We start from the raw sequence: 22,781 nt of genomic DNA on the forward strand, positions 1-22,781 counted from the left end.
TGTTAGTCTTTTCCATTATCAAGTCAAAGATCTTGCAAAAGCCATGTAACATAGATACATGTTCGGGTATGGTCGGTGGGTTTCAACAACTTCACCGCTTATCAGATATGTCGAGGGGGGGAAAAGGCCATACCAGTCTCGAGTGTCATACAATTACCTGCTTATCTGACACGACAAAGGGTAACCATGTCAAATAGCTTGTTGTTGTGGTAGAGGAATTTTGTTGTTTGTTGTGGTAGAGGAATTTTGAATTGGGGATTAGTGTTGCAAAATTGGGGTTTAGTGTTTACAAATTTGAGGAATTCCTTCCAATTATGGAGAGCGGTTCGTTCCAATTCGACTCCCAATTTGTGAGTAACTGGAAACTTTGATTTCAATATCTGCCTTGACATTCTAATTTGTTTCGCAAGACGATCATATTAGTAAAGCTTACTAGTCACAAACGCATTTTTCTTTCTCATTGATGACCATCATATTACCAAATGGAACAGAGCTGGCCCATGGTCTGTCTAGTTGATGATTGGACTGAGCATATTGTAAAGGAATCAGAGCTTTATACCGAGCAGATCCAACATCACAACCATTCAGATACCAAAATACAAGAAGATATTGGAAGAGCAAAACAGAAATGAAATGATATGTATATGACGCGACGTAAAGAGTGAGATTCGATTTGCGCGATCAACTTTATTACGATAATTTGTTCATAAAAAAAAAAAAAACTTTATTACGATAACATATCACAAGCTAGGTAACAACTAGCTGGTCTTTCATTACAATATATACATAGACACACCTACGAATATTGTCATTCCTGGTAAGATTTCCAAAGGATAGGAGAACTTAACAACCCGAATGTGTATTTTAGGTAATGGTCGAGTGTAAGGATTCTACAACCCAACAGAGGGTTTTACGTTTTCTTCCGAGGATTTGTTTTCATCGGGTTTCAGGAAATGAAAGAACCATTTGGCTGAATCTTTTTTGTGGCGGCTGAGATTACGATCCGTATAGTCGACGAAAACCAAACCAAAACGAGCCGTGTAGCCCATGTTCCACTCGAAGTTGTCACAGTATGACCATGCAAAATAACCCTTTACATCCGCTCCATCCCTATGAACGAATATATTCAACGTTTACGTATGTAAGATTTTTAATTAATAGGTTCATTAAATTATATTATGGAAACCATAAGTATTGTTGGAAACTCACTTGACAGCCTTTGCTACTTCTGCAAGGTAGGCCTTATAGTAATCAACTCTTTCTTGGTCATGTAGCTTTATTTCTCTTGAGTTGGAAATGGTTTTGTGACCCATTCCTAAGAATCCACAAGTATCGGGGTTGGTGAGCCTATTATACTTATGCACTTTTTTTTTTCTCGAAAAACTTTGAACAGTACAGATCTTGGTGCGTTCACAGAAATGATCATGTGAAATTCTGGTGGCGCTTAGAGTTTGAGATTCATTTTGAATACTGTCAAAGGTGTTGAAACTTTTTTGTGTGGAAAACTACGGTTTTGTCTTCTCATTTGTAAAAGTAATACTATTTATGTACAAATTTGATGTTTTAAATAAAAGGGTTAATTCCGTTTTGGCCCCCGATTTGTGACCAACTGGCCGTTTTGGCCCCCATAAGTGTCCGGCAGTTCGTTTTGGCCCCAAAAAATTCCTAAATGGCCCCAAATTTTTTCAACCTCCCAATTTTACCCCCATGGCATTTCTGTAATTATCTTTTTTTTCTTTTTCTTTGTCCACCTCATCTAACAATCACCACATCACCTGTCCACCTCACCCTTCTTCTCCGGCGAAAGGTTGCCGGCCGGAATAAAAAATTCCGGCCGGCCACCTTTACCCAAAAAAAAAAAAAAAAAATTTTTTTTTTCTTCATCTTCTTCATTTCTCTCTCTTCTTCATCTCCTTCTTTCTCTCTCTTCTTCTTCTTTCTCTCTTCTTCCTCTTTCTCTCTTCTTCCTCTTTCTCTCTAACCCCTCTCTCTTCTCTCTCTATAACTCCGGCGAAGGGGCTCTGAACCAGACCTTGAAGGTCTGGTTGTAGAACCAGACTCGGTCTGGTTTCCAACCAGACCGAGATCTGGTTTCTACAACCAGTCCCGGTCTGGTTTTAGAAACCAGATCGGGACTGGTTGTAGAAACCAGACCGAGTCTGGTTCTACAACCAGACCTTGAAGGTCTGGTTTCTACAACCAGACCTTGAAGGTCTGGTTTCTACAACCAGACCTTCAAGGTCTGGTTCTCCGGCGAAGGGGCTCCGCCCCTTCGCCGGAGTTATAGAGAGGGGTTAGAGAGAAAGAGGAAGAAGAGAGAAAGAAGAAGAAGAGAGATAAAGAAGAAGAAGAGAGAGAAAGAAGGAGAAGAAGAAGAGAGAGAAAGAAGGAGATGAAGAAGAGAGAGAAATGAAGAAGATGAAGAAATTTTTTTTTTTTTGGGTAAAGGTGGCCGGCCGGAATTTTTTATTCCGGCCGGCAACATTTCGCCGGAGAAGAAGGGTGAGGTGGACAGGTGATGTGGTGATTGTTAGATGAGGTGGACAAAGAAAAAGAAAAAAAAAGATAATTACAGAAATGCCATGAGGGTAAAATTGGGAGGTTGAAAAAATTTGGGGCCATTTAGGAATTTTTTGGGGCCAAAACGAACTGCCGGACACTTATGGGGGCCAAAACGGCCAGTTGGTCACAAATCGGGGGCCAAAACGGAATTAACCCTAAATAAAATGTGGGTTATCAACGGTAAATTCATGTATTAAATCATTAAAGGTGTAATGTTTCATACCGTTCTCTGTAATATATATAGAAGGGTTGTTGTAGGTTTCTTTTACATAATTTATGGATTTTTGCATGCCCGAAGGTACAGAGTAGAGCCACTCGAGGTCCGTCTGCAAGTGATGAGATAAACTTATCCACAAGTACTTTAGTAAGAAAGTGTGCATTTGTTCATGGAGAGCATAAATTGACAAGGTACCTGTTTGCCAATATCTTTTCCTTCTGAATTTTTAACTGAAAAGCTAACCAGAATGAGAAAAAATAGCTTATACTGACAAATAGAAAGTTGAGAAGTTCGGTAACTGACTTACCATCAAGTGCTATCTCCGCTTCATAGTAAAAAAAATTTGGGTACAAACGCGTTTGATCCATAGATTCTGGATCATATTTGTTTTTGACATATCTTGCTGTATATTGGTTAATCCCCACAAAGTCCACTGAATTCTTTAGTAACTTTTTCTCCGGTTCAGTGAATTTTGGTAGCCGATGTTTTAATCTCTCACGCATGACTGTGGGATAATCTCCGATAAATAGTGGATCCAAGAACCTTCACCAAATCAGAAGAATTTTAGAAATCTAAATGTCGTCATTTTATGTGTTTTACAAATGATGATTGACTTTGTGACAATTCAACAACATATAAGTGGGTTGCTCAACGAACTGGGCAATCCGAGGGCACTCAGACTGAGTCTAATGCGTGCTGGGCTGAAAGAAACACAGACTCAGACCAGGCCCACGGGGAATGCCACGAGAGTGGCGGACCATGAGGAAAAAGATAGGGCAAAAAGAAGTACCAGCCGATCTGAAATTGGAGAAATAGATTAGCAGCTTTTACATCCATCGGATCTGATTCATTATATGGCTCTGCCCACTCCAGATTAGGTGATATACCTATTTCACCACCTTGTGATGCCTATATAGTACCCACATAAATATAAATTAAGTTAATGATAATATTATTAATATCAATATCATAGGTATTTTATTTTTATCAAAATGTAATAACCTTATATTTATTCTTGTATATAGAAAAAGCTTTTGCGTGAGCTTTAAGTAAGTTGTGTGCAGCGATGTAAGGTAATGTACGCTTCTTCCAGGAGCGTGTTGTCCCGTACCATATCCTTTTAGCACAGTGTTAACCGGTTCATTAAATGTAATCCAGTGTTTTACTTCATGGCCCAATTTCTCAAAGCAAGTATCAGCATAGATCGCGAAGTCATTTCTGGATCCGTCCATACATAGAAAACAAACTTATTAATATTGATTTACAACAAAAGGTGGAGTAATATATACTCTATATTCAAAATCAACATCCAAACAAAACACCAAGATAGACTAATTTGAGTTAATATCTTTTGCTTTATGTAATGTATAAAGTATACCTTTTGATATAGAATTTATAGTAAGTTCTAAGACACTTCCACAAATTCTTCACCCAAAAAACCGTTGTACTTTCGTTCAAATATGCTAGGGAGATCCCAATGATATAGTGTTACCACAGGCACCATATCTGTAAAGATGTATAAGATATATACACCATGAGATACTAATACACCTTAAAGAGTCCGGAAATCGAAAATGGGAAGAAAAGAGAAACATAATCACCATGATCATGTATAGCCTTAATGAGATTTTTGTAGTAAGCAATACCATCATCATTAGTTTAGAGACCATACCATCTAGGGACATTAATTGAAATAGTTGGTAAGTAGTAGAAACAAGTTCTTGAGGTGTTAGTGTATAAAAAGGATATGAATAATGCTAGAGAACAAAAACAAAGCATGCAGACAGCTCTAGGCAGATATTTTACGTGACTTGCCGTGGTTCGTGCTTTCGATGATTTCAATCCACTGAATTGCGGATCACGACAAGCCCATATGATTTCTGCCTAGTTTCTTGCTCCCTAGCATTACTCGAAGGATAAGAGTATTAGAATATACCAGGTAAAATACGAGACCAAGATAGAGAAAAGCGGTAAGCTTTAAACCCTAAACCTGACATAATTTGCACGTCTTCCTGCATTATATAAGAAGTTCAGAAATTGGTGTTCATTTACTGTACTGAAGCATACTGAAAGATTTTGTGGAGTACTCGCATTAAACCATATATATATATATATATATGTGTGAAGAAGAATAAGTCATATAATTACCAAGAAATGATGATATTGATCAACTGCGACATCTCCGTTGCTTCCATCTACAATCTTGCCTATAATACAAGATCAAAATGTTTAACTAGTACTTGACTTCCACCAATGTCAAATATATGGAAACGAAAAATCGTCTATAATAGACTATGTAATGAGAAATAACTTACTAGGTGATTGATGTGTAAAAACATCCCAAATATTTTCAAACTTTCTTGTATCTCTAGCCCCTTCGACCTGGAAGGAATTATACAAAGTTGGTTTAATATACCTATGTATTATGTACGAAAATACAGAGTTTTAGAATGTGTCAAATTTTGAACATTTTACATTCCCACTAAAAACCAATTGATAATGAATAGAGAGGACCTACATATCATATACCTTGTTATAAGACCGGTCTTTGTCCATGTCAGACTATTCTCATGCACAAGTACGTTTCCTTACGTGTGTGGCTATTTTCAATCTAAAATATGCTTTTTTGTTGGGTAACGTGAAACACAAGCAGCTGTTAGGCCTATCACGTGTTAGCCTAGCCAGTTTTAAAACCATGTTAAGCCTTTTGAAAGTATCCAACACAAAACTAATTGGCAGTGGAATGAGTATTTTAGCCCGTGTCCATGATAGATAGAGTAGTTTACCTGGTAAGAAGAACTAGCGACACCAAATAAGAATTTGGGTGGGAAATCCTCACGAGTGACTTCTTTCGACGACATTATTCAAGAAATTAAAGAAAATGGTTTAGAGATTGATGATTATGATGAGGGAAATTTTGATTTGTTGATTGAAGTGCTAACTTGTTTCCATTTATACTGCTAGCTAGTAACTGTTCTTTTTTACTGTTTCAATTTGGTTTTCTGTAATTATTATGATATTCTTTATCTTCACTCTTAGTTTACTTATTCTTGTAACTAAAGTTGAAGCAAACTTGATTTGTTGTGTCCTGATCATCAATGGGGCCGTGTGGCCTGAGGGGTAGGGGAGCGTGTGTCTGGACCTAGTGTTATATGGTGGGGTCAAGTAGAATACAACTTCCCATTAATTGTCAGGGTTAAAAATCAAAGGCTATGAGCCTAGGGTTTGAAATTCACATGCACAAAACAGATGGAAGAAGAAAATCCATCCATTCCCTGGATTTGAGGAAGATTTTCTTTCCCATGCATTAAATGATGAAGACTTTTGTTGCCAAGCATTTAAAGCTTTGCAATCTGATCTTACGGGTAAGAAGGCTATAAATAGCCATACCCATTCTCAACATCATCATCCCATTCTTTGAAGTTCTCTGTAAGTGAGAGGTAAAAGAAAGAGTGTGAGATCAAGAGAGTTGTAAGTGTGAGAGGGTGAGAGTTGTAAGTGTGAGAGGGTGAGAGTTGTAACCGGGGAGTGCACTAGACTTTGTGTACGGTAACTCGGGTAAGTTGTAACTTCATATTCATAGTGGATTTGCTCGGTGCGGCTAAAGAGGACGTAGGACTTGCTCTGAACCTCTATAAATCTTGTGTGTCATTATCCTTCATTTGCTTCGTGGTTATGTTTGATTTATTCACCATTTCATCCAAGATCCTGGTTTTCCGCATTAGAGAAAAACTCTAAGTAGACTGATCACCTATAAGGAGTGGTTATTTTTCTCAACAACTGGTATCAGAGCTTCCGGGTTAGGAATTGCTGAATTTTTCTGTTGTCGGTGGACGGAGTTACTATTCACGTGAATAGTGTTTTTGACGTGAATAGTGTTTTCCGGCGTGAATAGTGTTTTCGCCGTGAATAGTGTTTATATCGGTGTTGGAACTATGGATGATAAATCAGATAACGTTGCAAGGGTTCGGGTTTTCAACGGTAAAAATTTCTCATATTGGAAATCACAGATGGAGGATTATTTATATGAGAGAGATCTTCATGCTCCATTACATGGAGTGGATAAGAAGGGTAAACTCGATGATGAAGAATGGGCTATTCTTGACCGCAAGTGTGTTGGCGTGATCCGTAGGTGTCTTACGGAGGAAGTTTACAACAATGTCGAAGAAATATCTACAACAAAGGACTTAATGGACACTTTGGAGAGACTCTATCAGAAGTCGTCAGCCTCAGGTAAAATTATGTTGTGTGAACAATTATTTAATTTAAAAATGAATGAAGGCGAGACAGTATCTGCTCACCTTGGAAAGTTTAAATCAATTATTTCCCAACTTTCTAAGGTTGACATTACATTTTCGGATGAGGTTAAAGCATTAAGGTTGTTATCATCATTACCGTCGAGTTGGGATACGGCTGTGACGTCTATAAGCAACTCGGCGGGTAGTGAAAAACTAATGCTGGAAAATGTAACGGCTATGATACTTGGTGAAGAAGAGAGGAGACTAGAACGAGGCTACACCGCTTCTAGCTCTTCTTCAGGATCCGTCTTAAGCATGCAATATGAAAGAGGCAGGAATTTTAATAAAAATTCAGATAAATCTAAAGGTAAATTTAGAGGTAAATCTAGGGGGAGATCAAAATCTAGACCTAGAGGTGTGTGTTGGACATGTAATAAAGAAGGGCACATGAAGAAAGACTGTCCAGAAAGAAAGGGTGCTAACAATACGGGAAACAGGGGTGATCAAGAGGTCCATGTAGTTGCAGCTACAGAGGACGATGCAGTCTTCATTGTTAATGACAACAATGTGATCACCGAGAGTTTCCTATTACTCTCCGAGGACGGTATGAACGAGTCTTGGATAGTAGACTCAGGAGCTTCTTTCCATGCTACAGGAAATAAGGGGATCATGACCTCTTACAAGGAAGGGAACTTTGGCCAAGTCTTCCTTGGTGATGGTGAAGCATGTGATATCATCGGTGTAGGTGATGTGAACGTGAAAGTCAATGGTTCGACGTGGAAGCTGAAAGATGTGCGACATGTTCCAAATTTGACGAGGAACTTGGTTTCTGTGGGCCAAGTTTGTGACGACGACTGTGAGGTTCACTTTTCTAAGACAAATTGGAAAGTGACCAAAGGAGCTATGGTATTAGCTCGAGGACTTCGAAATGGTACTCTCTACCGAGCTTCAGAAAGACCTACTCTAGCAGTGGCTAGCAGTGTTGAAGATGTCAGATTATGGCACAAAAGGTTGGGACATATGAGTGAGAAGAACATGAAGATTCTGCATTCGGCGGGTCATTTGCCGGAGGTAAAATCTGTAGAAATGGACTTTTGTGAAGAATGTGTTCTGGGAAAGCAAAAGCGGGTGAGTTTCAACAGAGGCGGCAAAAGCTTAAGAAAAGAAAAGTTGGACTTGGTTCATACAGATGTATGGGGACCAGCTGATGTCCCTTCTCATGGTGGTGCTCAATACTTTGTTACCTTCATCGATGACCACTCGAGAAAGGTATGGATTTATTTTCTGAAACATAAATCTGATGTGTTTGATGCATTTCAGAAATGGAAGGCATTGGTTGAAACAGAAACTGGTCTGAAGCTAAAATGTATAAGGTCAGATAATGGTGGTGAGTATGACAAGAAGGAATTCTTACAGCTCTGTGCTACTAATGGGATACGTATGGAGAGGACGCTCCCAGGGACACCACAGGAGAATGGAGTAGCTGAGCGTATGAATTGGACACTAAATGCACGAGCAAGGTGCATGAGACTGCAATGCGGGTTGCCTGAAGCTTTTTGGGCACAAGCTTTAGAAACGGCTGCTTATTTAATCAATCGGACACCCAGCAGTCCATTAGATATGAGGATTCCAGAAGAGGTTTGGACCGGCAAGAAGGTAAACCTCTCTTATCTGAAAGTTTTCGGATGTGTTGCTTATGTTCATCTTAATCCTACAGAAAGGAAAAAGATAGGGCCACAAGCAAAGAAATGCATTTTCATTGGTTATGGAGGTGATGCATTTGGATATAAATTGTGGGACTATGAAAGTCACAAGGCAATCCGGAGCAGGGATGTAACCTTCAATGAAGATGTATTATACAAGGACAAGGATGCAACACAAGTCATAGGTGAAAGATCAATTACTCAAGTCGACAAAGAAAAATATGTTGACATGGGTAATACTACAGGGATGACAAGTAGAGTGGTGGAAGAAGCAGAGGCTCCAGGTGAAGAGGAATCTCAGATGCAACAGGGAGACACTCCACAAGCAGTGGGAGTTTCTTCCCCAGCTCCACAGGACCAGTCAGGTGTTCAGACCGAGACATCTACGGTGTTCGTCCCAAGGAGATCATCACGTGTACCAAAGCCGAATCCAAAATATGCTAATGTGATGGATCATTTGTTACTGACAGATGATGGTGAGCCAGAACATTTTGATGAAGCACTACAGGATGAGGACTCAAGCAAGTGGGAGCTTGCCATGAAAGACGAGATGTACTCTCTTGTTCAGAACGACACATGGGTGTTGGCAAAATTACCAAGAGGTAAGAAGGCATTGGAGAACAAGTGGGTTTATCGGAGAAAGTCTGAAGCAAATGGTGACATTCGCTACAAAGCGAGATTAGTAGTCAAGGGGTTTCAGCAGAAACCAGGTATCGACTACACTGAAATATTCTCCCCAGTTGTGAAGATGACAACAATCAGAGTGGTACTCGGTCTAGTGGCTTCAGAAAATCTCTTCCTTGAACAGCTAGATGTAAAGACAGCATTTCTTCATGGAGACCTTGATGAAGAAATTTACATGAAGCAGCTAGCTGGATTCGTTATAGAAGGGAAGGAGGAGATGGTATGCAAGCTTCAAAAGAGCTTGTATGGTTTGAAACAAGCCCCGAGGCAATGGTACAAGAAGTTCGATAACTTCATGCTCAGGAACAACTACTCTAGATGTAACGCAGATCATTGTTGCTATGTTCGAAGGTTTGATTCTGGTTACATCATTTTGTTACTATATGTTGATGATATGTTAGTGGCTGGAACATCTCTACAGGAAATCAAGAACTTGAAGGGTCAGTTGGCAGGTAAATTTGCCATGAAAGATCTTGGTGAAGCTCGACAAATTCTTGGCATGAGAATCAGCAGGGACAAGTCTAAGGGTACACTTATGCTTAGTCAAGCTGAATATATTGAACGGGTTCTGAAGAGGTTCAATATGGAAGGTGCCAAACCAGTCGGCATGCCACTTGGAAGTCATTTCAAGCTTTCCAAGTTGCAGAGTCCTGTGACAGATGTGGAAAAAGAATTTATGGCAAGTGTGCCATATGCATCAGCCATTGGGAGTCTTATGTACGCTATGGTGTGCACAAGACCAGATATTGCCCATGCAGTGGGAGTAGTGAGCAGGTATTCTAGCAATCCAGGTAAGCAACACTGGGAAGCGGTGAAGTGGATTCTCAGGTACTTGAGAGGTTCCATTAATGTACCTTTATGCTATGGACGGGGAAATTCTGTTTTAAACGGATATGTAGATGCAGACTTCGCAGGTGACCTTGATAAAAGACGAAGTACGACAGGGTATGTTTATACCTTGGGATCGACTGCAGTGAGTTGGAACTCACGGTTACAGAAGCTGGTGACATTATCAACAACAGAAGCAGAGTATGTAGCAGTGACAGAAGCAAGTAAGGAAATGATATGGTTAAAAGGTTTATTAGCAGAGTTGGGGCATGAGAGGAAGAATAGTATTTTGTACAGTGATAGTCAGAGTGCTATTCATCTCGCCAAGAACTCAGTCTATCATGCAAGGACAAAGCATATAGATATTCGCTACCATTTCATTCGTTCGCTTCTGGAAGATGGTGAACTACTACTTGAAAAGATTCTTGGTTCGAAGAATCCAGCAGACATGTTAACCAAAGGGGTCACAATTGAGAAGCTGAAGCTCTGCAAGGCTTCAGTAGGTCTCTCGGTCTGAGAGAGCCGGATAGCCGCATCAAGAAGGTTACGTTAGCACCAATCCAAGTTGAAAGAGAAGTAGATATTCTACAACTCCAAGTCACAGGTTTATTTGACCCCAAGTGGGAGATTGTTATATGGTGAGGTCAAGTAGAATACAACTTCCCATTAATTGTCAGGGTTAAAAATCAAAGGCTATGAGCCTAGGGTTTGAAATTCACATGCACAAAACAGATGGAAGAAGAAAATCCATCCATTCCCTGGATTTGAGGAAGATTTTCTTTCCCATGCATTAAATGATGAAGACTTTTGTTGCCAAGCATTTAAAGCTTTGCAATCTGATCTTACGGGTAAGAAGGCTATAAATAGCCATACCCATTCTCAACATCATCATCCCATTCTTTGAAGTTCTCTGTAAGTGAGAGGTAAAAGAAAGAGTGTGAGATCAAGAGAGTTGTAAGTGTGAGAGGGTGAGAGTTGTAGTGAGATTTGTAACCGGGGAGTGCACTAGACTTTGTGTACGGTAACTCGGGTAAGTTGTAACTTCATATTCATAGTGGATTTGCTCGGTGCGGCTAAAGAGGACGTAGGACTTGCTCCGAACCTCTATAAATCTTGTGTGTCATTATCCTTCATTTGCTTCGTGGTTATGTTTGATTTATTCACCATTTCATCCAAGATCCTGGTTTTCCGCATTAGAGAAAAACTCTAAGTAGACTGATCACCTATAAGGAGTGGTTATTTTTCTCAACACCTAGAAGGCTAGAACCCATCACCGCATGGGGGCTTCTCTATATAAGTATATATCAGCATTGGCTAACAAAAGTCATAAACTACAATCATTTGATGACTTACATTATTCATACTGGTCAGTTCTTTTTGTCGATCTCTTGAGTTTAGAGCTAAACTTACTCAAATCCGATTTTGGACGAACGAGATACCTATGTTTGAAGTATTGAAGGAGCTTAATATGATTAAGTTGAGTGTAAACTAAAATTTAAGTCATCAGACAGATTTCAGAGCAATGAGACCTGCCCAAATTCTCTTGCTTTGATACGAGAATAGAAGGCGCATTTTAATTTCGGCATGAACCAGACCCAAAATCTGAAGACTTTTTTTTGCTGATTTGAGTGCGATCCACTCGTCTAAATAGCTCAAGAAATGTAACTCGTCTAAACAGCTCAAGACGTGTACTGTTGTCGAGAGCTTGAATTTCAAGTTAAGGTTTGCACAGATTCCTTATGAATGAGACATTAATCTTCAAAGTTTGAGTTATAATTGGGAAGATGGAAACTAGTGCTTTGCATGGTGCATGTGCGTTTAAGGCGCATTAGAGGCGCACATGTGCATCTTAGCTAGGAGCTTGAGAGCCTCTTGTTTTGGTACAGTAGATGCGATCCGACAGGTAACAGCATAATTTGGTACGCTAAAAACCATTATGTTTCTCAGTGGTTGAAGAGCGTGGCTTCTTGATGAGATGTTGTGGTTTCTGTTAAGTTTGTGGTCATCCAACTCAAAACCAATTGGCAATGAGTGGAGAGGACCTATACTTTATATTCTTGGTTGCTGGTTACCCATTCTCCCATGTGGGACTATTCTCACAGTTTCAAGTCTCGCAAAGAGACTCAATGGTTTGAACCAACAATCTACAAGCCAGACAACACATCTTGAAATATAGAGGTTGTATGAAGCGATTTTTTTCGCGGGGAAGAAAACCGACCTTTTCTTATGGAAAATCAGATGGTATTGTTTGTTGTGGTAGAGGAAGTTTGTATTGGGGATTAGAGTTGCAAAATATGGGATTTAGTGTTTACAAATTTGAGGAAATCCTTCCAATGTGAGGTTAGAATTATGAAGATGAATTATGAGAAAACCTGTTAAGAAAAGGGTTAGTTCCAATTAGACTCCGAATTTGTGAGTAACTGGAAATTTTGATTTCAATATGACATTCCAATTCGTCCCCCCCCAAGACAAACATATTAGTAAAGCTTACGAGTCACAAACTTCTGTGGGAGATTTTATAGCCAATGTCTAAAGTAGTTACAGGCAAATATTCCAGTGGGAATTGTTACTGATAAGTTTGACTAACGAAATTATGTTCTTACCGCCAAATTTGGTCGTCTAACACATAAAAGCCAAATATTTCCCTTAGGTCACATATTGAGAGTCAAATTGGAATTAACCCATCGGAACAGAGCTGAGAGCTAGCCCATGGTCTGTCTAATATGATTGGACTGAGCTTATTGTAAGGAGTCAGAGTTTTATACCCAGCAGATCCAATATCACAACCATTCAGAAAAAAAAAGTACAAGAAGATATAGGAAAAAGAAGAGCAAACCGGAAATGAAATGATATATATACGACGTGACGTAAATATTACATATTTATGATTTGATTTGCACGATCAACTTTGTTACAATAACATATAACAAGCTAGGTAACAACTACCGGATCTTATTCGTTAGGATACACACACAAACACGTATAATATTGTCATCCATGGTTGGCTTTCCAAAGGATAGGAGAGCTTAACCACCAGAATGAGTATTTCAGGTAATGATGGAGTAAAAGGATTCTAAAACCCGATAGAGGGTTTTACGTTATCTTCTGAGGATTTGTTTTCACCCGGTTTCAGGAAATGAGAGAACCATTTGGCTGAATCCTTTATGTGGCGGCTGAGCTTACCATCCATATAGTCGATGAAAACCAAACCAAAACGAGCCGTGTAGCCCATGTTCCACTCGAAGTTGTCACAGTATGACCATGCAAAATAACCCTTCACATCCGCTCCATCCCTATGAATGAATATGTTCAAGGTTTATGTAACTTTTTCGATTAATATGTTCATTTAATTTATGTAATGGAAAACCATAGGTATTGTTGGAAGCTCACTTGACAGCCTTTGCTACTTCTGCAAGGTAGGCCTTATAGTAATCAACTCTTTCTTGGTCATGTAGCTTTATTTCTCTTGAGTGGGAAATGGTTTTGTAACCCATTCCTAAGTATCCACAAGTACTAGGGTTAGTAAGCCTATTCAGCCAATGCACCTTTTTTTTTCCTTGAAAAACTTTGACAATATTCATAATGAACAGTTCAGATCTGGATGCGTTCATAGATTTAAGTAAAAGTGATCATGTGAACTTTTGGTGACGCTTAGAATTCGAGACTCATTTTGCATACTGCCAAAGGTGTTGTAAATTTTTGTGGAAAACTACGCTTTTTTGTCTTCTCATTTGTAAAAGACTAAAAGTAAATAAATTAGATGTTTTAATTAAGGATGTGGTTTATCAGCGTTAAATTCATGTATTAAATCATTAAAGGTGTAATGTTTCATACCGTTCTCTGTAATATATATAGATGGGTTGTTGTAGGTTTCTTTTACATAATTTATGGATTTTCGCATGCCCGAAGGTACTGAATAGAGCCACTCGAGGTCCGTCTGCAAGTGATGAGATAAATTTATCCACGAGTTTAGAAAGAAAATATGCATTTGTTCATGGAGAGCATAAATGACAAGATACCTGTTTCCCAATATCTTTTCCTTCTGAATTTTTAACTGAAAAGATAACGAGAATGAGACGGGAAAAAAATAGCTTATGATGAAAGATAGAAAGTCGAGGATTTCGGTAACTGACTTACCATCAAGTGTTATCTCCGCTTCTCGGTAGAAAAAATTTGGGTACAAACGGGTTGGATCTATGAATCCTGGATCAAATTTGTATTCAACATATCTTGCCGTATACTGGTTAATCCCCACAAAGTCCACCGAATTCTTCAGCAACTCTTTCTCCGATTCAGTGAATTTTGGTAGCCGATCTAGTAATCTCTCACGCATGACTGCAGGATAGTCTCCGAAAAATATTGGATCCAAGAACCTTTGCCAAATCAGAATAATTTTAGAAATCTAAATGCCATTCTATCTGTTTTACAAATGTTGATTGACACTGACAATTCAACAACATATAAGTGGGTTGCCCAACCGGGCAATCCGAGGGCACTCAGACTTGGGCTAATCCGTGCTCGGCTGAAACAAAAACGGACTCCAGGCCCACGGGGAGTGCCACGAGAGGGGCGGACCATGAGCAAAAAGATAGGGCGCATATAGAGGCACCCTCCAAATATTGCTAGTACTACTAGGGATCATGTAAGTGCAAAAAGAAATACCAGCCAATCTGAAATTGGAGAAATCGATTGGTAGCTTTTACATCCATCAAATCTGATTGAGAATAAGGCTCTGCCCACTCCAAATTAGGTGATATACCTATTTCGCCACCTTGTGATGCCTATATAGTACACACATTAATAGCAATATTATAAGTATTTTTTATTTTTTATCAAAATGTAATACTATTACTACCTTATATTTATTCTTGTATATAGAAAAAGCTTTTGCGTGAGCTTTAAGTAAGTTGTGTGCTGCTATATAGGGTTCTGTAAGGTAATGTTCACTTCTTCCAGGAGCGTGTTGTCCTGTACCATATCCTTTTAACACAGTGTTAATCGGTTCATTAAATGTAATCCAGTGTTTTACATCGTGGCCCAATTTCTCAAAGCAAGTATCAGCATAGATCGCAAAGTCATTTCTGGATCCGTCCGTACATAGAAAACAAAAACTTATTAACCAAACAAAACACCAATATAGACTCATTTGACTTAATCTCTAAGCTTTATGTAATGTATACCTTTTGATATAGAATTTATAGTAAGTTCTAAGAAACTTACACAAATTCTTCACCCAAAAAACCCTTGTACTTTTGTTCAAGAATGCTAGGGAGATCCCAATGATATAGTGTTACAACCGGCACCATATCTGTAAAGATGTATAAAATAAGCCTTAATGAGATACTAATAAGCCTTAAAGAGTCGAAAAAATCGAAAATGGGAAGAAAAGAGAAACATAATCACCATGATCACGTATAGCCTTAATGAGATTTTTGTAGTAAGCAATGCCATCATCATTTAGTTTTGAGACCAAACCATCTATGGACATTAATTGAAATATTTGGTAAGTAGTAGAAACAAGTTTTTCGAGGTGTTAGTTTGTCAAAAGGATATGAATAATGCTAGAGAACTAAAACAAAGCAAACAAGACAACTCTAAGCAGATATTTTACGTGACTTGTCGTGATTCGTGCTTTCGATGATTCCAATCCACTGAATTACGAATCAAGACAAGTCCATATGATTTCTGCTTCAGTTTCTTGCTCCCCAGCATTACTCGAAGGATAAGTGTTAGAATATACCTGGTAAAATACGAGACCAAGATAGAGAAAAGCGGTAAGCTTTAAACCCTAAACGGGACATAATTTGCACGTCTTCCTACATTATATAAGAAGTTCAGAAGATCGGTGTTCATTTACTGTACTTAAGCACAGTGAAAGATTTTCTGGAGGACTCGTATTAAACCATATATATATATATATATATATATATATATATATATATGTGAAAAAAGAATAAAAGTCTTATAAATACCAAGAAATGATGATATTGATCAACTGCCTCATCTCCGTTGCTTCCATCTATAATCTTGCCTAAATACAAGATTGAAATGTTAACTAACACTTGAATTCCATCAATTCCAAATATATGGAACTGGAAACAAAAATTGTCTATAATAGACTATGTAATGAGAAATAACTTACTAGGTGATTGATGTGTAAAAACATCCCAAATATTTTCAAACTTTCTTGTATCTCTAGCCCCTTCGACCTGGAAGGAATTATATAAAGTTGGTTTGTTATACCTAACTATACTAGAAAAATATTATGTACGAAAATACAGAGTTTTAATATGTCTCAAATTTTGAACATTCTATCTTCCTACTAAAAACCAATTGATATCGAAAAGAGAGGACCTAGATATCATATACTTGGTAATAAGATTGGCCTTTGTCCGTGTCAGACTATTCTCATGCACAAGTATGTTTCTTACGTGTGTCGCTGTTTTGAATCTAAAATATGTATTTTTGTTGGGTGAGGGGAAACACAAGCAGCTGTTAGGCCTATCACCTGTTAGCCTAGCCAGTATTGAAACCATATTAAGTCTTACGAAAGCATCCAACACAAAACTAATCGGCAATGGACTGAGAAAATGACAGTATTTTGGCCCATGTCTATGATAGATAGAGCAGTTTACCTGGTAAGAAGAACTAGCGACACCAAATAAAAATTTGGGTGGGAAATCGTCACGAGTGACTTCTTTCGACGACATTATTCAGAGAATTACAAAAAATGGTTTAGAGATTGATGATGATGATGACTAGGGAAATTTTGGTTTGTGGATTGAAGTGCTAAGTTGTTTCTATTTATACTGCTAGGCTGCTAGCTAGTAACAGTTTTTTTCACTGTTTCAATTTGGTTTTCTTTAATTATTATTATTATGATATTCTTTATTTTCACTCTTAGTTTACTTATTCTTGTAACTAAAGTTGAAGCAAACTTGATTTATTGTGTCCTAATAATCATCAATGGGGTCGTGTGGGTGAGAAATTAATCTTCAAAGTTTTGAGTTATAACTTGTAATATAAAAGCTAGTTAAGTTAGTCCTACACGGAGTCCTCACTTATACTTAAGTGTTGAGTAAGAATTGGTACAATGCTTTGAGTGATACGTGGGCATTTAGGGCTCATTAGAGGCGCACATGTGCATCGTAGCTAGAACTGTCAGAGCCCTTGTTTTGGTAAATTAGATGCAATCCAGCCGATGGAATCTGTTTTGATGTTAAGATCTCCTCTGTAGTGACCACACTGTGACTCCTCCCTTAAAGGTCACAAGTTCAAACCAAATGGACCCATAACTCAGAACCTTCATGTTGTTTTCAAGAGTTCGCCCGGCCACCCAACATTGGTACCAGAGTGCAAGATACAGGGGATCGTTAGGATAACCCCACATCGGTTGTGGAGGGGGAGATAGGGTGAGTTTATTAGTGTGAGGAAAAACCACACTTCCTGAGCTAGTTTTTAGAATGACTGATGCCCAAGACCACCCAGGTGGAATCAAACTCGCGTATAGGACTACTACATCCTATTAGGGACTAACTTCCTTTTTTTTTTTTTAGAATTTTTCACCATCCAAACAGAGAATATCTTTCTACAGAGACTTGACATAATATTTGATAACATTTAATAGTAATTTCAAATTTCACATAATACCTAACTTCTATTCTAGGCTTTCAAGAAACAAAGAAGAAAAAGAATACAAACTAATGTTGTTCAACTCTGAAGGGGAAAAAGGGAGACAGAGAGACACAAATTCTTTTCGTAGGAGAAAGAAAGGAAATCGCCCAAAGGGAGTCTCTCGGCAGTTGCTATACGAATGAAAATCATTCACTTTCCATTGCCAAAGAACTTGGAAAGTGGCACAGGACCATCAGACTCTTCACTGTCATGAGATTCTTTCTTTCTTGATCTGTGTCTTCTTTCCTTTCTCGATCTCTTTGACCTCGACTTCGATCTCCTTTCTTCCCTTTCTTCATCATCGCTGCTAGATGACTCTGAGGATGAACTTGACGAACTTGAATCAGAGGATTTCCTTCTCGATCGCTGGATATAAATCAAAAGTGAGACCAAACATAAGATGCTTCCGAAAGGAATCATTTCCTGTCTCCAAGCACGGTCCATATGGACACGCCCAAAATGTTATATGACAACTATGAAGAACATTTTATATCATTATAGAAATTTTAGCGATTACTTTCCTACGTATCATAACACCTGTTCTATATCTCGGTTTACAACACCCTATATATCCTAATACGGGGCCACAGCCTGGCACATAAATATCCATTATGTTTACTACCAACTTTTTTTTTTCTTTTGAATCAACCATTGACTCGTTTTAAGTAATACAGAAATGACATTAACCTAGAGTTATATTTTATAATCATCAGACCTGTCACACTTTTCTGCAAGTATGTACATACAAAAATCTCACATTATTTATTCCTATAGAAGTGAATTCTAGTAACCAACAAGTATATGTCCGAACGTAGGATACAAATACTCTTATCAGCAGAAAATATTGAAATGGAATATCCATGTTACATGGCAGGACATTGCAACTTGCAAGTACCACACGGAGGAGAAAGGAAATGGAAATTGAAGATGAAAGCAGAATATGTTTACTGGGTGCTGGAGATACCTTTCGTTTTTTGTTGGTGCTCCTTTTCTTTACATCCCTATCCTTCCTATCTGCATGTATTATACGTCTCGGTCAGGGAGACAGAAGCAACTAAAACTATAGACTCTGTGATTGCATGCTTACCTTTCTTACGGCTAGCTTTACCGGTGGAGTGGTTTCTCCCCTGGGCAAGTTTAGTTGCCCTTTCAGCATCTAACTGAGCCCTGTACTCTCTCATCATCTTATCTTTGTCAGCTTCCAGCTCCCCTTTTTTCAGCTCATCTTCCTACAAAAATAAACTCATCCAATAATACAGGATACACCACATGGTTAAATAGTAAAACTGTAGCTAAACAAACAGTGGTTCAGTTTTGATTCCTTTATTTTCTTTCTCAACAAGTTTGAGATCTCTTCTTTTGTGGAGTAATTGAACCCTCGGTCTCTTTAGAGGTGAGGGTCTTATCAAGTTGGTTTAAACCAATGAGCCATCCATTTGATAGAAACATCTTCTCAGACTTTAAATTCCAGTAAAAGATAAAATGAGATGGCAAGACCCAATCATTTTCATTTCAAGTAAAAAAGAACATCACTTCTACAAGCCATGGGCTACTTCAAATTTAGCCATTCCACTTCATTACCAATACATGTCTTATACTTCCCTCTTCTTGATTCGTGTTAATGATCTGGGTCCGAGCAACACAACGAGTTTCCCCGAAATACAAAAGAAAAGTAACCAAATTTTGTTGCTAAAACACACCTTCTAAGTTTGACACTTCAACTATAGCCATGCTAAACTTATCACCAGTAAACGACAAACATTATATGGTAATATGGGCAATGCACAGGGAGGATTTAGAAAATAACAAATGAGGAAGACTAAATAAAGAGACGAGGGTATACAAGTAGACTGATGATTAAGCAATAACTAGTTAATATTAAGGGGAGTGGGTTACCTTCTGTTTCTTCTTGAACTCTTCCCAGGTTATTGTGTGAGAAGTTTTGAGGCTGGCCAAACGAGCAGCATGCCACTCTGGTGAATGAAATGAACCATCAACCTGAGACGGTCCTCGTCAATAAAAGTCCAGGAAATACCACCATAATACAACATCTAATACATGCTACTAAAAGTAGCAAATGTCCCATACAATAGCCGAGTAAATAAGCGTTCCCAACAGATTATTTTTGTCTTAGAACACAAAAGAGTAGTAAGATATGCATCAAAATCTAAACTGCTAAACAGTATAAACGAGAGTTAAAACGAGAGTTAAAACGAGAGTTAAAACGAGAGTTAAATCACATTCATCATATACAAAACAAGGTGTTCCAAAGAATGAGATCAACCGAGAAACAAAAACACCAAGAAACAAAAACACCAAGAAACACAAGATTAATTATGCTGTATGAACCAACGGGCAATGACCAAGGGATTCCAATTTAAGATGATGTTCTTAAAGGATTTATTTTGTATCTTGGTCGAGTTTTGCATTTTCTCCAATAGAATAAAGTATCTTACAGCCCCAAGTCAATAGCTTCCAGAAACGCCTTCGTATCTTGGTTGAGTTTTGCATTTTCTCCAATAGTATTCTAAAATAAAATGTACTATTTTTCAAAAGCGGAAAAAATAAAAATGGGAAACCCAAATTTATGTCCAAGAAAGAATACGACAACCAAGACGCCACCAAGCAAGGGAAGAAAATATAGATACAGCAACATACTGAGGGATATCACCTTAGAAGTTAGAACAATGAGGACCTCCCAGACAGGTTGCGACTCTTTCACAAAAAATACAACAACGTAGCACTTTCAATTTGAGTTGATCACGAATTTAGTACAGTATATCAAAAGGTCACTTCGCGCTTGAAGATGGATTTATGCTCAGTCCTCAAATCAGCTTACCTAATAGGCCAGATATCAAATGTGGAATGAGTCTCCAAATCAGCCTACCCTGAGAGATGCGCTCCCCTTCCCACAAAAGAAGATCCACGTTCCTTTGCGAACGAGTTTTGAAAGAACCACCGAGTAGGCCAATTAAGAACTCAGCATATAAGAAGGTCCCCAACCAACACCTCATTGCATTTGCACAATATACACCTATTGACCAACACAGCTCCTCTTTTCTTAAGGCTATTTATTGTGGGAATTCTTTACAATCTAGCCATCCAAATGAAAGTGCAAATCTTCATAGAAATTATAATGTCTAAATAAATTTACTGCTAAGTCGTGCAACTTTCCCCTATTTAGATCTAAAGTCTCAGAATAAGACTTAACCAAGAAAATCCCCTCCGGACTACATTACAAAACCTACGATCATCCTCTACTGACAAGGATACTCCATCCAAAATCCCCACGAACTTCCCTATCTCCCCAACCTCCCCAACCTCCCAGTGATTGAAATTTCAGTGAATAGCTAAATTCCATATCTTACTCCACCTCAAATACTACAAGAGGATGTGAAACTTGAAAGAGAGCTCAATCTGTTAAAAACGGTTGGATGAGTACGAGATTTTTTTTAACTTAAATTATTGTAATACTAAATTGTCGTTTGTTTCCTGCAATTATAAGTCTTTTCCACTTTTTAAGTGCGGGTAACTAGCTTTAGAGTGTTTTGTTTCGCACCTAATAAGTGCTACACACTTACAAGTGTTATTAAAGTATGTACAGAATAATAATTTCAGACTTGGAGCTTATTGTTCTAAGTTTTAACACACAAAAAAATTATTAATGGAGTTCAGGTTTAACCAAGAGAATCCTATACGATACAAAAACAAATGTCGTAGTACATATCAAAATACACCATTTACAAGTAATGCCAAACGAACACCCTTAAGTAAAGCTAATTCATGTAATGTCATATTGTCAATTAGGGCACCAGAAACATCATAAATCATTATGAAAATACATAATATCCAACACCTTTTCACAAAATCAAACTTACCCAAGTAACAATTTCCATGAATAAACACATAATCGACCAAAGGGCTTATAAAGTTCAAAATTTTTTTTTTTTTTTTTTTAATTCTACCCGAATACAAAGAGAGAAGAAAAATTCCGGAAACAACCTAGAAGAGGTACAAGCAAATGAAATCAAGTAGAGAATTTGAATATAGAAGAAGATAGTATGAAAGGGTACAAACCATGCCGTCTTCTACTTCATCTGGACCAGCTGAGCTCGACCCTAATCTGGCCTTTTGCATGGCTTTGTAAGCTTGATTTTTCCCCATAGTGGTAGAAATTTATAGATTAGAAATTAAATTGGAAAAGAAGGAAGTTCTATTCAGAAATAGATGAGACTCTTAAGGATTAATGAAGGGAATGTGATTTGGGGGGGAAAGAATATGCCTAATTGTTTGGGGGGAGACTGGAAGGAGAGAGAAAGAGAAGAGAACAGGGAGAGAGAGGTTCGAGGTTTGAAGGTTTAGAGAGAGAGAGAGAGAGTATTTCTATCTAGTAGTGATTGATGACAGAAGCCCATGTTCCCAAACATATATAAGCCCAGATCCAATTGAGATTCCTGGGGGAAGTGGAGGTAGAAACCAAACCCGTCGGGAACGCCCGAGTCCGATGGGCTAGTAAACTAGCCCGAAGGCCGAGGCCTGAGGCATGCACTATCCGCTCGCCACGATGAATTTTCACGAGCGGGCGTCTGCACATTTGGAAAACTGATCTGGTTCGAGTAGATAGTTCTCAACCAATAGTCATTTTCTGGAGAAGAGGATAGCTGGCACAGATAGAGAGAAGGGCAGGGGTGAGAAAGTTAAAGGAGGAGAGAGAAAAAATGATGGTGGGAGGAACCGAGGAAGCGATGGAGGTTCTTTCAACAGAAAAAAACCGGTGGAGGTGGTTAGAAGAGAAAAGATATTGATTTATTTTTTAAAAGTCAGTGCCAATAGTCATTTGTCAGCAACCGTTACCAGATTGGAGAAAGAATGGTG

The 22,781-nt window shown here is 38.4% G+C and overlaps 2 protein-coding genes and 1 pseudogene across 4 annotated transcripts; all 3 read right to left on the reverse strand.

Moving 5' to 3' along the window:
• Window positions 1-672: 672 nt before the first annotated feature.
• On the reverse strand, window positions 673-17,010 carry LOC147559912 (beta-glucosidase 4-like). Of its 2 annotated transcripts, none has more exons than XM_086661871.1 (13): window positions 16,868-17,010; window positions 16,375-16,441; window positions 16,205-16,263; window positions 15,973-16,048; window positions 15,636-15,710; window positions 15,453-15,540; window positions 15,088-15,313; window positions 14,895-15,013; window positions 14,370-14,605; window positions 2,975-3,009; window positions 2,786-2,888; window positions 1,210-1,315; window positions 673-1,110 (listed from the first exon to the last, which is right to left on the reverse strand). In XM_086661871.1, the coding sequence occupies exons 1-13, from the start codon at window positions 16,940-16,942 to the stop codon at window positions 891-893; spliced, it is 1,485 nt and encodes a 494-aa protein (XP_086517997.1). In that variant the 5' UTR covers window positions 16,943-17,010; the 3' UTR covers window positions 673-890. The 2 variants fall into 2 exon arrangements, with proteins under 2 accessions (XP_086517997.1, XP_086517996.1); XM_086661870.1 differs by lacking the exons at window positions 673-1,110; window positions 1,210-1,315; window positions 2,786-2,888; window positions 2,975-3,009 and adding exons at window positions 13,066-13,525; window positions 13,623-13,728; window positions 14,067-14,169; window positions 14,252-14,286.
• Window positions 4,185-5,693, reverse strand: LOC147559913 (beta-glucosidase 4-like; annotated as a pseudogene). The gene is made up of 6 exons (XR_015235391.1): window positions 5,566-5,693; window positions 5,095-5,161; window positions 4,928-4,986; window positions 4,716-4,791; window positions 4,381-4,454; window positions 4,185-4,285 (listed from the first exon to the last, which is right to left on the reverse strand). The product of XR_015235391.1 is annotated as a beta-glucosidase 4-like (transcript).
• A 747-nt stretch (window positions 17,011-17,757) lies between the features above and the next one.
• On the reverse strand, window positions 17,758-22,311 carry LOC147559914 (uncharacterized). The gene is made up of 5 exons (XM_086661872.1): window positions 21,984-22,311; window positions 19,803-19,904; window positions 18,994-19,135; window positions 18,871-18,920; window positions 17,758-18,272 (listed from the first exon to the last, which is right to left on the reverse strand). The coding sequence occupies exons 1-5, from the start codon at window positions 22,068-22,070 to the stop codon at window positions 18,057-18,059; spliced, it is 597 nt and encodes a 198-aa protein (XP_086517998.1). The 5' UTR covers window positions 22,071-22,311; the 3' UTR covers window positions 17,758-18,056.
• Window positions 22,312-22,781: the final 470 nt, after the last annotated feature.

The sequence above is a fragment of the Eschscholzia californica genome, unplaced genomic scaffold (assembly GCF_041429995.1).
Source record: "Eschscholzia californica isolate CP2 unplaced genomic scaffold, dmEscCali1.0.p SCAF_2, whole genome shotgun sequence".
In the NCBI taxonomy this organism is placed as follows: Eukaryota; Viridiplantae; Streptophyta; class Magnoliopsida; order Ranunculales; family Papaveraceae; genus Eschscholzia; species Eschscholzia californica.

Excerpts from the sequence above, each read along its gene's own strand:
- LOC147559912 (XM_086661871.1), bottom strand. The coding sequence starts at position 16,942 with ATGTCGTCGAAAGAAGTCACTCGTGACGATTTCCCACCCAAATTTTTA. Across the intron at positions 1,316-2,785 it reads TATATATATTACAGAGAACG|GAATGGGTCACAAAACCATT; the intron begins GTATGAAACATT and ends GTGGATTCTTAG. Across the intron at positions 1,111-1,209 it reads GAAGTAGCAAAGGCTGTCAA|GGATGGAGCGGATGTAAAGG; the intron begins GTGAGTTTCCAA and ends ATTCGTTCATAG.
- LOC147559914 (XM_086661872.1), bottom strand. The coding sequence starts at position 22,070 with ATGGGGAAAAATCAAGCTTACAAAGCCATGCAAAAGGCCAGATTAGGG. Across the intron at positions 19,905-21,983 it reads ATGAAGTAGAAGACGGCATG|GTTGATGGTTCATTTCATTC; the intron begins GTTTGTACCCTT and ends GGACCGTCTCAG. Across the intron at positions 19,136-19,802 it reads AGTTCAAGAAGAAACAGAAG|GAAGATGAGCTGAAAAAAGG; the intron begins GTAACCCACTCC and ends TTATTTTTGTAG.